The 14,338-nt window shown below is 34.5% G+C and overlaps 1 protein-coding gene across 11 annotated transcripts in view; it reads left to right on the plus strand.

Annotated features, from left to right (window-relative positions):
* Positions 1-293: 293 nt before the first annotated feature.
* LOC138715509 (uncharacterized) overlaps positions 294-14,338 on the plus strand; it is a 280,377-nt gene continuing 266,332 nt past the window's right edge. The window contains exons 1-3 of one of the 11 annotated variants that reach the window (XM_069848513.1): positions 294-581; positions 786-933; positions 3,606-3,681. In XM_069848513.1, coding sequence (XP_069704614.1) covers positions 832-933; positions 3,606-3,681 — 178 coding nt within the window. In that variant the 5' untranslated portion in view covers positions 294-581; positions 786-831. Of the gene's footprint in view, positions 582-785; positions 934-3,605; positions 3,682-12,598; positions 12,797-14,338 lie in introns of those variants that run through there. The other 10 variants (XM_069848512.1, XM_069848509.1, XM_069848511.1 and 7 more) reach the window with 10 other exon arrangements.

Raw genomic sequence — 14,338 nt, forward strand, 5'->3', positions numbered from 1 at the left:
ATATGTTTATTTCGTCCTAATTTTACGTTAAATGTCGAAAATGGCCATAATCTGTCAATTTTAGATCATCACAGCGTTAAATTGCGTGATTTACGTACTATTATGCGTCTGCTCTCCAACAATATGGCGGCAAGCGCAGCGTTCAATTTGCCCCGGTTTCCTCGTTTCGCGCAGCCGAGACTGTAGGGGCTTGGTGCCAATAACGATAAATCGAGCTGTACTGGTACTTGTGTTTGTGAATTAAGTTTTATGAAATGAAACAGCAAAATTCTTTTGTAGAATACATTTGTATTTTGTGAAACTTTACTTGTGATTTATAACTTGTAACTCTTTACTTATGAAATAGAAATTAGCCTGTAAATGGAAGATTTGTAACTTGTAAAGAAGAACTTGTGTGTTATGAAACAAAGCCCAGAGGTTGGTACGGCTTGCAGGCGTATGGAATGTGGCGCAACCTTGAAGCTCGCAGCTCAGCTGCCGACAGTCGTTATCGATGTGAATTACAGCTGACGTGATCCGCTATGTAGTGCGATTTGGATCTATTCGTTTATTAAATGTGCTACAAATAATCTTTTCGTAAGGTATGTTCTATTGATATTACAATTATCATTATTAATACGGTTATCGGTACTACTGCAAGGACAAAAATAGTTCACTGCGTACTGACTGACACAGATTGCACTGAAATGCAGGACGACGAAACAGAGGAACACTTCTGCATTAATTTCTCGGTAGTTTTTTTGGTTTATTGTTATTTTTCTTTTACGTTAAGCTACGATGCTTAGGTTTCAGTTGAGTTACTAGACTGACACATTGTGGGGCTCTCGCAACATGAGGCCAGCAAGACGCAAGGCCTACATAGGCTATACCCAAGATGGAATTGAAACCGAAAGTCGTGGTTGTGGCTATTATCCAAGGACTATAGCAGTACCGGTAATAATAATATTAATATTAATTATTTGTATTTATTTACACTGCAAATGGACAAACACCGGGTGGTAGTGGTAACTTAATTACCTACACACAATAATGAGGTAAAATTAATAATAATTTAAAATAAGCTAATTAATAAGTGAACCTAATTCTCCATTACAACCTACCCTACATCTTAAATAGCCTATTACATGCACATTTATATTATTTTGGTAACTTAGGCCTACTGATATTCTTTCACCATTGTAACTTCACTCTCACCTAGGGTTACCAGGTTTTGCAAAATAAGAAAAAGGAATAGCCTATGTTATATTCACTAACACATTTTGCAATAACAAAAAATGAAACGCATTAGGTCTACTTACTCGAAAAGCTACATACATAAAATAATTAATGCTGTAAGTCAGTCTTGCGATGGTGACTAATATTTGCGGGCGAGAGCTATTTTCTGCCCGGTGCGCGCGCGCGGAGCTCTTTTACCTGTAAACATTGCTAAAGGATGTACAGATCTTAGAACACTGCGCATCAAGACGGAACAAAAGCGCTCATACAATAAAGTTTCAAAGAAGAGTGGAAGATACAATATTTATGCTTCGAACATGGTGATGAAGTCCAGTGTTTGTGTAAAAAAAATATCATTTGCAAAAAAAGCAACATAAAACGACATTATGAGACGCAACATTAAAAAAAAATATAGGCATTATTCAGGAGATGAGAGAAATAAATTGATTTCGCAATTGACATCGAAGATTAATTAATTTACATTTGGGTCAGTAGATTGTATCTAGATTCCTTTTATTCCTTTATTTTAAATGTATTGTTGATGTTTTATTTGTTGCTTCTTTCTGGATATTTACTTTTATTAGACTACGTGTTTCTTTAATTTAGAAATAATATTTTATCTTTGATTGCACTTTAACTTATACTATTACTAAGTTCAAAAAGCCAATTCACTTTTATTCCAATAACTATTTTCAAGATTTTGAGCAAATATGAACTAAACATTTTTAAAACTTTGATGGAAGGAGCTTTTTTTAATAACGTCAATATAAAATATACTTAAAAAATAATTTCAAAACTATGAGACCTAATTGCACCAAGTTTTGTACAGATATTATTATAGATCTGTTTATATAGTTTAAATTTCACAAATTTTTGGCTAAAAAGTATGGAAGTTTTAAAAGTCATACATATCCCCTTAAATGACTGACCCCAAAAATTACGATGGCTCTTAATATCTTAATTTAATCAATTTGTTTTTCTGTGTTACGTGCATCTCACAAATCACTCTAAGAAAACTCATTACATAATCACGACTGGAGAGTAAGGACTACATTTTCACAATCATACAATCAATATACTCTATTTCAATCAATATTGTCGTTATTATTTTTTCGACAGATACTCAGAAGTACTTGGAGATCACACACGTCGAGCAGGTAGACCCTATTAGTTTCTCCTAACCAATGAAGTGAAGTATTTACATAATAAATAATTGCTTTTAACAAGAAAATGATTTACATACAATTAACTTTTCCTATTTATCTTCTTGTTCCTAAAACACCCTTCCCATTGCGATTTGTTTATATATGTACATGTACAGGGACATCATTTTATTTTTACTTGCATTTTTATTGTACCTGCATTTCTGAATGTACCTCACTCTCACCCCTTCACTAATGTCCTTGCTCCCGTCAGACACACAAACTTACGGCCGCTGTTGCATTCGAAGTCTTCAAGCAGTGAAGTAAACACTGCAGTGTATAGTGTGTTTCATAAATATGATTGCGTTTTCTATAGAAGAAAGAACCTATATTAATAATATCGTACTAAAAATTATATTCAAGAAACGATAAATTTAATTTCAGAGAATATGCTTCAAAATGTTTTTAATAATATGCGTACTGAATTGAAGCCTGCATTGTAATGAACGGCAACCATTTTCAGCAACTTGTTTAAAAATTCAGATTAGCTTTTTTTGAATTGAGGTGGCTAGAAGCAAAGGAATGCTAGTGATATTTGTGAGTTAAGTGCATCCAGTGTAAGCAAAAGTTCTAAAATTTTAGTGGCAAAGGGATATTTTAATCGCATCACACATTAAAATTTAAATAAAAAATTTCACCGATTTTACGAAAGCTTAAATATTTAAACCCCATTTTCTCAAAAGTAACTTAAGTGTACTTACAGCCCTTTACTTATGACCCCCTCAATTTAAATGCACTCTCTATATTGTATGATAACATCAATAATTAATATGCTAAATAAAGTAGACATTACATAACGAACATAGCCGCCTGAAAAGTTGAGTTTTTGAAAAAAAAAAATGTTACTACTCTACTGTATTTTGATAAATTCCGTAAAAGTGATGATCAAACTGAAAATCGTAATAGCGTATTTCCCTACAACATAAATGGATACACTACTTTTCTCTCCTCCTATACCTAGTAAAATGATTTGTTTACATATTGCACTGGTAACATCAAACAGTGTTTCCGAGTATAGCCAGGTTAATGTTAAAAATGTTGGTAAAAATAAAGTGATGTCCCTGTATATTAAATAACAGAATAATTAGCCCTATTACATAGCCAGAAATTTAGTAACGCAAGTTATTGTAATAATTGTTGCCTTTATTCGCTGCATGTGCATGTACATCCCTGTTGTCTACGTTACAGTGGATGCGTTATGCGCCCGTGATCAAGGTCGAGCTCTTCTACCGTGATTGGGAGCTAATATCGTCTCATCCCTGCTGTAAGTTATATAAATTATTTATTGGTCATTTAGTTAATTTCTAAGTATACTTTGATTTTGATCTGGCATTTTGTATCTTTTGAGATCATTACTTACAAATTTATAAAAATCTTCACAATTTATACTTTCATAGTTCACTGTTACCTGAAGTTCAGCTTTAATCAAATATACAGAACATTAAATTTGTTCTTGGTGTCGCTTTAATTATTTTTGATTAATGAAAAAATTCTTTCCACGAATGCATTAGATCCAGGGATGTTGAATAAAAAGCCTACCATCTTACTCATGTTTGGCACTTGATGTTCAGGCACCATAGGCGGAGAAAGAACAGTTTCCTTGGGGGGGGGGGCAAAGCAAAACCATAGAATTTCCATATAACGGGGTTATGGGGAACATCATTTACCGGTACCTCCTCCCACAGTTATAGCTTGACCGTGGTACAGTATATCGGAATATGATTATTGAATAAAGGTATTTTCGAGGGCGCGATTTTTCGTACCGAGTTGTATAGGGTTTGAACTGTAGGTCGACTACAAATTATAATGGGGCATAACTTAAAATAATCGCCTTTTTTTCTCTCTCATACCTTAATAAAACAGTCCACACCTGTGGAGTAACGGTTACCGCCTCTGACCGCGAAACCAGATGGCCCGGGTTCGGTTTCCGGTCGGGGCAAGTTACCTGGTTGAGGTTTTTTCCGGGGTTTTTCCTCAACCCAATGTGAGCAAATGCTGGGTAACGTTCGGTGTTGGTTCCCAGACTCATTTTACCGGCATTATCACCTTCATCTCATTCAGACACTAAATAACCTGAAATGTTGATAAAGCGTCGTAAAATAACCTACTAAAATAAAAAATAAAAATCAATAAAACTACATAACAGTGCTAACAGAAAGTTTTTATATGAAGTTTACCTTCCTGAAGAGATATGAAATATAAACTCTAATTATTTTATTTAATCTCGTCTTTTAAGTTTACAAATTATATTAATAAATTTTCCTTTTTTCTGCATTGTTGTGCAGTATGTTATTCATATTTCTCCAAGTGGCGGCCTGAACACCTGCAGACTTCTAACACATGAGTACAGGCTGTTACAAAAGAAACATTACAATGTTTTCATTCCTCAAATGAGGTATAAAAATTCTTATACATTCAGAAATTTAAAATAAATATTATGATCCAGACACATGATCTGAAGACATTAATTCATCAATTTAAGCACAGAAACTTAATCATAAACAAAATCAAAAAAGATGTTTTGAATTCAATATTTTCTAACGTTAATAGGAAAGAAAGGATTTCAGACAAGTTTGCCCCTCGTCCCTCCATAACTCCGCCTATGTCAGGCACAGAGGCAAAAAAATTAACCCACTTTGAAACTTCATCACCTTCTTTCTTCACGGTTTCATAAAGGTTACCTCGATAACTACGGAATTATTCATACGTCATCAACACATATTATATTTTCACTTAATTTCAAAACTTCTACTCAATTTCCGTGTCCAAAACAAAAGATTCTAGAGAAGCATAATGATTGTTATCTGTGACATCAAACTTCTTTTATAGTAGCCTCGTTTAATTATTAGGCAGCGGCATTCCTTTTAAGATTTGTAGGTTTTTATTGCATGCACCGATAATAAAATGAAAATGCGACGTTGTCACGTCTTGGTTGTTGCTGCTATATATTAATATAACATGGAACAAGACACACTGCTAAAATTTACAACTCTGGTTTATATATACACTCCGCGTGGAGTATTGTAGCGGCCTTCAAAAGACTTGACGACAATGGTCAGCGCGACATAATTAAAATTATTGAAACTACAAAGCTTCCGTCCTCTTTGACACCGCTAGCCTACTAATTGAACGTGGCTACTTTACAAATAATCATATTGCTGCATAATAGTGTTGTAGAAATGGCTGAAATCTGCACTTATCTTCTTTTCCATAACTCATACATGAGTTGCTTTGCGTTGTTGCCGTAGAAGTTAACTTTCATTCTTTGTTGCAATTTTGTTATGAGGATTTTCCTTTGTTTAAGGTTTCTAAGACACTCAGATCACACCTTTCCAGTGTCTTTGTGATTATTTACAATTAACTGACTTGCATTGTTGCTTATGAAGTGAAAGTAAATTTCAGGTAGGATGGCTTGCTCTGGGTCGTCATTTTTGAACACTGCAGATATAAATTTGAAAGGCATGGTGAGGGCCGATAAGTTGATACAATAACAATAGGAGTTTTGTCAGGATCCGTCTGTGCTTATCTATTTTTTTTTTTTTAAGTTTGTAACTGACACTTTGTCTTTCTGGCAGCAAAAGAAATATTACGAATTTTAATAGTAGCATACTTAGGTGTGACCTTGTTTTTTAGGCATTGTTTGTTGAATCATATATTTGCAATGGTTTTATGTACCTTCAACTTTGTGTTCATGTAGGCATTATACAGGGACATCATTTTATTTTTACTTGCATTTTTATTGTACCTGCATTTCTGAATGTACTTCACTCTCACCCCTTCACTAATGTCCTTGCTCCCGTCAGACACACAAACTTACGGCCGCTGTTGCATTCGAAGTTTTCAAGCAGTGAAGTAAACACTGCAGTGTATAGTGTGTTTCATAAATGTGATTGCGTTTTCTATAGAAGAAAGAACCTGTATTAATAATATCGTACTAAAAATTATATTCAAGAAACGATAAATTCAATTTCAGAGAATATGCTTCAAAATGTTTTTAATAATATGCGTACTGAATTGAAGCCTGCATTGTAATGAACGGCAACCATTTTCAGCAATTTGTTTAAAAATTCAGATTAGCTTTTTTTGAATTGAGGTGGCTAGAAGCAAAGGAATGCTAGTGACATTTGTAATAACATGAGTTAAGTGCATCCAGTGTAAGCAAAAGTATCTAAAATTTTAGTGGCAAAGGGATATTTTAATCGCATCACACATTAAAATTTAAATAAAAAATTTCATCGATTTTACGAAAGCTTAAATATTTAAACCCCATTTTCTCAAAAGTAACTTAAGTGCACTTACAGCCCTTTACTTATGACCCCCTCAATTTAAATGCACTCTCTATATTATATGTTAACACCAATAATTAATATGCTAAATAAAGTAGACATTACATAACGAACATAGCCGCCTGAAAAGTTGAGTTTTTGAAAAAAAAAATGTTACTACTCTACTGTATTTTGATAAATTCCGTAAAAGTGATGATCAAACTGAAAATGTAATATCGTATTTCCCTACAACATAAATGGATACACTACTTTTCTCTCCTCCTATACGTAGTAAAATGATTTGTTTACATATTGCACTAGTAACATCAAACTCCTGTAATGGAAGGGGGCAACAGTGTTTCCGAGTATAGCCAGGTTAATGTTAAAAATGTTGGTAAAAATAAAGTAATGTCCCTGTACAAGTTTGCTTGACTAGCAGAAGCACAGACGGATCCTGACAAAACTCCTATTGTTACTGCTTAGGGCAGGCATCAGCTCTTAGGAAATAACATTTAATTGCGCCCCAGTGCTGCAGTGGTCTAATTTTATTACAGTTGGAGTTAAGGAGAGCCATCTGGTTGGCACTTGGCACATGTCTTAGAATCTCAACCCATTGTAAATTCACAAATTCAAAGAATGACTGCATCTCCTGTCTTTTTTAGCAGACTTGTAAACTTTTAAGATAATATACTCTCCACATCAATATTCAATTTGTCTGCAGGAAAATTCATTTCATTGTGTACTATGTGATTAGAGCCATTAACCTTCACGTTAGTCTCATTTTTACTTAACAACAACTGGTACACTGAATGGGTTTTCCCGAAATTTACGTTGACATTGTCTGCACTATACGATTTACAATTAAGTTGTAAACCCTGTAGGACCTAACCATTTATGGCAACAGCGGATTCATTCAGTGGCGTATACTGGTTAAAGGGTTTGGGCTACCACTGACCCTATTATTACACAACATATATTTTAAAATCCCTATAATAAAATTCCTTACATATTTATGTGAATTCCAGACGTCTTGATTGGGACGAAAATACGTTGATGACTTCGTCCTTGAAATTACAGTTGGGCCACTTGCAAAGTTTCTGTAGAAATGACTTTTCAATGGATATTAGTGCCAAGCCGGATAAACGTTCTTGTGTATGGGTTGATCTACAGTAGGATTTTATTCTCTTCAACGCAGAAAATGTTCTTTCTACCGATGCTGACGTAGCTGGTATTGTCACAATTAATGTTGCCAATTTAAGGACTTCAGGAATAACTTGGTTCAGCTGGTTTTCATATATGGCAGATAATATTTCATGGATAGGTTTGTTCGAAAAATCAAAGACTTCTGCTGAATATATTACACTTAATTCATTTTTCAAACGTACTTGATCAAAGTGACTGTTATAGGACTGAAATAATTTGTTTAGTGCCTCATTCGGGAAGTTTTCTCTATAAGCAGAAAATTTTTGAGATTCTAGAAGATGTGTGAACTGAAGCTTTCCATAATCAGAAAATCTGTCAGTAATTTCCATGTGCATACGATCTAGTATGCTGTAGTACAGCTGCTTGTATTTCAATTCATCATCTCCTTTTCTTCGCTTTAATGGTGGTTCCATTGTATTGGCTGAAGAATTTTCATTTTCCATATTACTCCATATGGACGGAAACCCACTACGTCTGAACTCGGATATAGTATTTTTGTTTTTAACTTTGATACCTCTTGCAAGTAGTATGCTATGTCTAGACTTTTTGTCTGAAGAATATTGTAGAGCACATCTGTATGTGCGAACACTCTAGCATAGACTTCAAGAAGAAATATATTCTGAAACTGTGTGAAAAAATTCAAATATCCTTGAGCCTGCACATTTACAGCATCATCCCAGTTTTCTTCAGAGTCATTACAAATGATATTTTTAAAGAAAGCTGTCCGTTTTTCTCTGTGTTCCTTTACTGTATTTACAAGCCGAGATGTAAAATTCCATCTAGTTGGTGCTACTTTTGGGAGTTTCTTGTTCATAAATTCCTTGAGTTTTCTGATCTTTTAGGAGATGCAGCTAAACCCGACAGTGTTTTGAAGAAAATGCGGCATTCTGGAATGGATGAAGTAGTTTGTTGCAAAACTAAATTGAGAACATGGCTGTAACAATGGATAAATAGTGCTTGAGGATACTTTTCTTGAACTTTTGTTTTTAAGCCATTAATATTTCCCGCCATAACTGAAGCACCATCGTATGTCTGTGCAATTAACTTATTGCCGACATTGTATTCTGCTATAACACCTTCCACATGCTGAAACAAAGCAGCACCAGTTTTGTCCGAACTGACATTTGTGAATCCTATAAACCGTTCTTGAACATTGGCAGTACTGTCGACATATCTTAAAACAGTGGACAATTGACTCTGATTAGAGCAGTAACTTGTTTCATCAACAAAAATGGCCACAAAAGGTTTTATGTTCTTTATCATAACCCCACTTATAGCAAATATTAAGTCATTCTGAATTGCGAGAGAAGTACCACGAAATACTGTTGAACTCTCAAGATGATTGGCCAGTAAATGGTCAAATTCACTTAAGGAACTTAAATATTCAATATAATTTCCTATATTGTCTGATTCCACACTCTCGTTATGACCCCGAAAAGTCAATTCTTGTTTTCCTAGAAAGCAGACTGCGTTAATAAGATGCAGTAAAATCTCCCGATTTTTTTTTCACAAGAGCATTGTGTTGGTTGATGTGTAGAGCTTTTCGCTTATCTAGCTGTAAATCAATTCTTGTCTTCCCAAAGTTTGCAAAGTTCATGCTACTACAAATATGAGCTTTTGATTTGTCGTATTCTAGGACTGCCGTTCGAAGGGAGTTCATATTAGAAAACCCCTCTTTTGACCACACATTAGTTTCGCGGCTAAGTAACAAACATGGCCAGCAAAATAGTTTAGACACTTTAGAAGTACCACACAACCAATTCCACTTACCATATGATGTTGAAGTGAAATGGCGTGTGTACTCTCGCTGTTTTTCTTTTACGTCCATGGACAAATTTAACTCAGGAGTTGGTCTTTCCATTTTCACAATTTCAACTTTCTCGTTGTTATGTACGACGGTTAAAAGGCACTTTTAATAAACCTTCTATTACACTGTCATTTTCAACACAAACCTCTCCAGAAACTTGTTCTGCCATATTTTTCACAATATCACTTAATTGGGAAATTAAAAACTTAATAATTCACAATTAATATAACTCTTACACACTCGAACAAATCACAGATTTAAAATAATGCACTGCAAGAACACAATCACATTCAATTGCTAGCGTACTAAGCGTATTGCTGCTTCGCGCCTGCGAAGAAACCGATCATGAGAGCGGCAACTCGCCCGCTTACAGTGCACGATGGAAACAGGAGGGAGCGGGGGGGACGGGCAGTTGTGCGAAGGACAGCGTGAGCGAAACGGTCACAGGCTACCTCACGTAGCAAGCGGTTTCTCCAGCGATGCCACCTTGACAACTTGTTTCTTTTCGAGAGCAGAGAGCGCATATAAATCTAACAATTACTTTAATTTTAATTACTGTGGTAAAACTAATAATACAAAATTATTACATTATGTTATATTATAAACTTTTTCTTTTGTAATTTCCTTGGGCTACCGCCGGTAGCCCCGATAGTCCGCAAAATACGCCCCTGGTTTCATTGACATTTTCAACAAAATCCAGAAGTTTATTTTGCATCCCCTTCAGAGGATAAACGTAACGAATACACACAGGAAACTTTTACGATTATTCCTGTTTGATGCGTCCGTAGCTAAAGAAAAGAATTTTGCAGTTTTTCAGCACATTTCTGTGTTCGTCCACACTGCATCATTGAAAATATGAGACACTAACTTATTCATGTTGAATCTTTCGTACACTACTTTTAACACCTGAGATTAAATGGCGATCTTACATAAGCATGTGGGGCTTACAGCTGTTTCGGTGCAGCGAGGTAGCGAAGTTGAGATGGCGCCGAGACACAGAAGGCTCTGAGGATGGTGTCAAGTAGCACCGGAACAGCTGTAAGCCGCACATGCTTACGTAATTAACACGAGTAAGATCGACATTTAATCTTCAAAACTTTCTTATAGGAATAATGTTTACTTATGAAACAAATTTATGCAGTATTCAAAATTAAAAACAAATATATATTTAAATGACGATCACCCAAAAATTAGTGTGCAATACACATGCGTAAATGCGTAACAGAATCGTTGTCTCATTTTTCAAACTGTTTCCTCGATTCTGTCACAATGCTCTTGCTACACTTGTATCGCAATACACTTTATTTATTTAAATTCAAATATACAGAATAAAGAAATATAATTACAAAACAAACAAAGAGAAATACAAATAAAATAATACAAGCAATATAAAAAGAAGATACAGTAGTATTAACAAAATTTGAGACCGGATGAGCAGCGCTCGTGCTCGGTCGCAGTTCAGATATAATATTAAAATAATAATAATAATAATAATAATAATAATAATAATAATAATAATAATAATAATAATAAAAATAAATAAGTAAAATAAAATAGGAACTAAAATATAATTACAGTGGCAATGGAATTATATAATATAATATTAACACTAGAGAAGAATAATATCGCACGTGAAAAGTAGGACTAATATATATTTCAAAATTATAGAATACAAATATAATATAGGATGATTAATTCATACACATAGGATATAAATTTATTTAATCAAATTGAAGATATTAACACGTTTCTAATTTTCTTGTTATATGTTAGTGGGTTACATGTTAGAAGTTCTGGGTGTAATTTAGTTAAAGCATTGTACAACCGAGGTCCAAAATTTATGCTATGCTTTAGACCAGCAGATGTGAGACATTTAGGTTCTACTAATGTTGAATTAATATTTCGTCTTGTGTCATAATTGTGTGTCTGTAATACGAACTTATTACGATTTTTATGATAAAATTTTAACAGCGTATACTTATAAATTTGTTCAATATTAAATACATTAAATTCAGAATAAATTAATTTAGTTGGATAATCGAAACGTTTCTTCAAACAAATTTTAATTATTCGTTTTTGTAGTAAATTTAACGGACTAAGATTAATTTTTGTTTCCTACGATGTTGTGGTATGTTGTACTTGCCGTATTCGAGTGGTTCCTATTGTAACAAGAGTGCGGTAAGTAAAATTGTGTGGATTTTTATGCCAACTTCCTTACGGAAACAAAAAGCAGTTGATGACCATCACGAATGAAGCCAACCCGGAAGACCATCACCTTACACACATATGTGCAATCCATATTTTCAGCTTAAAGTCGTTAAATATAATATACATTGTGCAAAAAAAAAAAAGAAACAACAATATGCAAAACACATACGAGCACCGGTACGTTAAGTGCATAGCAAAATATCGAAAACTGGGAGGGGAGGGAACAGACTTGGATTCCTCTCGTTTTTCAAGCTCTTTCTTCCATTCTGTTACTATGCAGTTAACCGCTCATGTATGGCAACATAGTAGCTATTTCATATCTTCTTAGAGGGCCGTTATCTACAGTATTATAGGATATCTAATCGTGCAATCAAACAGGTGTCATTGTTAGTAATACAGTTATTGATATAATTATTATGCTGCTACTTTGAACTCAATCACTCGCACAAAGTTTATATAATTTACATATTTAATTACCATCAGGGTAAGGTAATATGAAATTTTGCATTCTACACGCAAGATTTTTGTTGTAACATATTTATGAATAAAATATCATATTACTATCAATATGAAACATTAATAATCAGATGTTATTCATTTTGCAAATGTAAGCACTACACGTCATCGGATATGATTGCAACACTTTAGACAGTTGAACGAAAGCAAGAGACAGAGATCGGCGCGCTGGCCCGTTGTGAAATAGTTTCGTTCTTTGACGCTTTTGCACAACAACTCTCATAGGAAAGGATCGATACACTTCGCTACGAAGGCAGAGGAATTGTCACGTGCGACGGAATCAGACGGCAGTATACATACATTCTGCGTGCGTGAGTGCTGTGTAGCCGTGTGAAAATAGCTTACATGGCAAAGAACTAATATTTGGAAAACCACAAGAGGTAAGTTGCGACATCTTAGTTCTGAATATTCAGTAATAATCCTTATCATAGGAATCCGTATCTTTTTCTTAAGTTAAAAGAAAACATTTAAGGTTAAATAAATCAATGTTTGAAATTTCAATAACAGGCACATAATCAGGGGCGGCTTTCGAAGGGGCTGCGGAACTGCAGCACCCCCAGACATTTGTGGCTCTTGTCTCGTTTTATGCTGTGAAATACATTTATTCAGTCTCTATTTAGCGGCTCGAATTTTTTTTTATAAAATTTCGCTCTCGTTGACATGCACGCAATCGTTAGTGAAGTCACTTCCTCCCCTGGAGCTGCCAGAGCGAAACCAGAGACAAGGACTATAGGATGAAGCCACTTCCTCCCCTGGAGCTGTCAGTCTCGTCTCGGATGCTTTACGCCAACGAGTTAGATACTATAGAGAGGCTGAAGACCTCTGATAAGCGCTCCCTGCGGAGGCCAACAGTACTATGGATCGTTCCCCAAAAAACATGGCGGTCTGTAGTACCGCCAGCCTCCGCAAGGAGTGCTTATGAAAGGTACACTGCAACGAGTTGGTACATGTATTATATTCTTCAGATACATCAATATTTAACTTAAACATTTCGCTATAGGTTTTGTAAAAATCTGATTTATAAATGAAAAAGTAATAATTAAGACTTTAAAATTTCCAAAAATGTCTCATTCCCTCGGATTTAAATGAAATGTACCGTAAATCATAATATTCGTTGCTGGATAATTAAACCCTCTCAATACAGGTACCATTGCCGCAGAGAATTATAAGATAAGACAGACTGAGCATAAGCGAAATATCTGTATTAATAAGTTTGTACCATCAAGAGTGTAGTATTTATTGTGTTTATAGGGCCTACTCCAATTTTCTTTTTATTAATGCGTAGGGCTCTTTTTGTTAACAAAGAGGAAAGTTAGCACTTGCATCACACACAATTTGTCAATATTGTTCAAAATAATGACAAATTGTGTGTGATGCAAAAGCCTCTGCCTAGTTGCGAGACACGTGTGAGAACGTTTGTTTCAAATTATATTAGACTACACGATGTCTCCATCACGCGAAAAGAAGTGTACCTAGCTGTGGCTCCTGTTGTTTCTGATAACAATGTTAATCGTAAGTATCTTATCGTTTCAATAAATGTGGTGAGTTATGATCACGAGTAACTATCTATTAGTGTCATTCTTTAATTATTATGTTGCATGCTAAGAGGTTATTTGTAGTTTTAATAATTGCAGTTTTCAAAAGTTCTCTGTGTTAATTCCAATGTCAAATGAATTTTTCTCAATAACTTAATTATTGGATATATATTTTTTAAAATTTCGCCACTACCTTTCCTCTATTTTACTCCTACTAGTTACATACGTCGTCTCTCTTGAAATCACCTGGTGAGCACTGAATTACATAATTTCATATTAGGTTAGAAGAGCTGTAAGGTAATTAAATTTGTGACGAAGTCAAAAAATTATTTATTTTTCTTCTGCCGAATACATTCATCCGTGTTTAGGTGCTTTGCTTTGGTTGCA

The sequence above is a fragment of the Periplaneta americana genome, chromosome 15 (assembly GCF_040183065.1).
Source record: "Periplaneta americana isolate PAMFEO1 chromosome 15, P.americana_PAMFEO1_priV1, whole genome shotgun sequence".
In the NCBI taxonomy this organism is placed as follows: Eukaryota; Metazoa; Arthropoda; class Insecta; order Blattodea; family Blattidae; genus Periplaneta; species Periplaneta americana.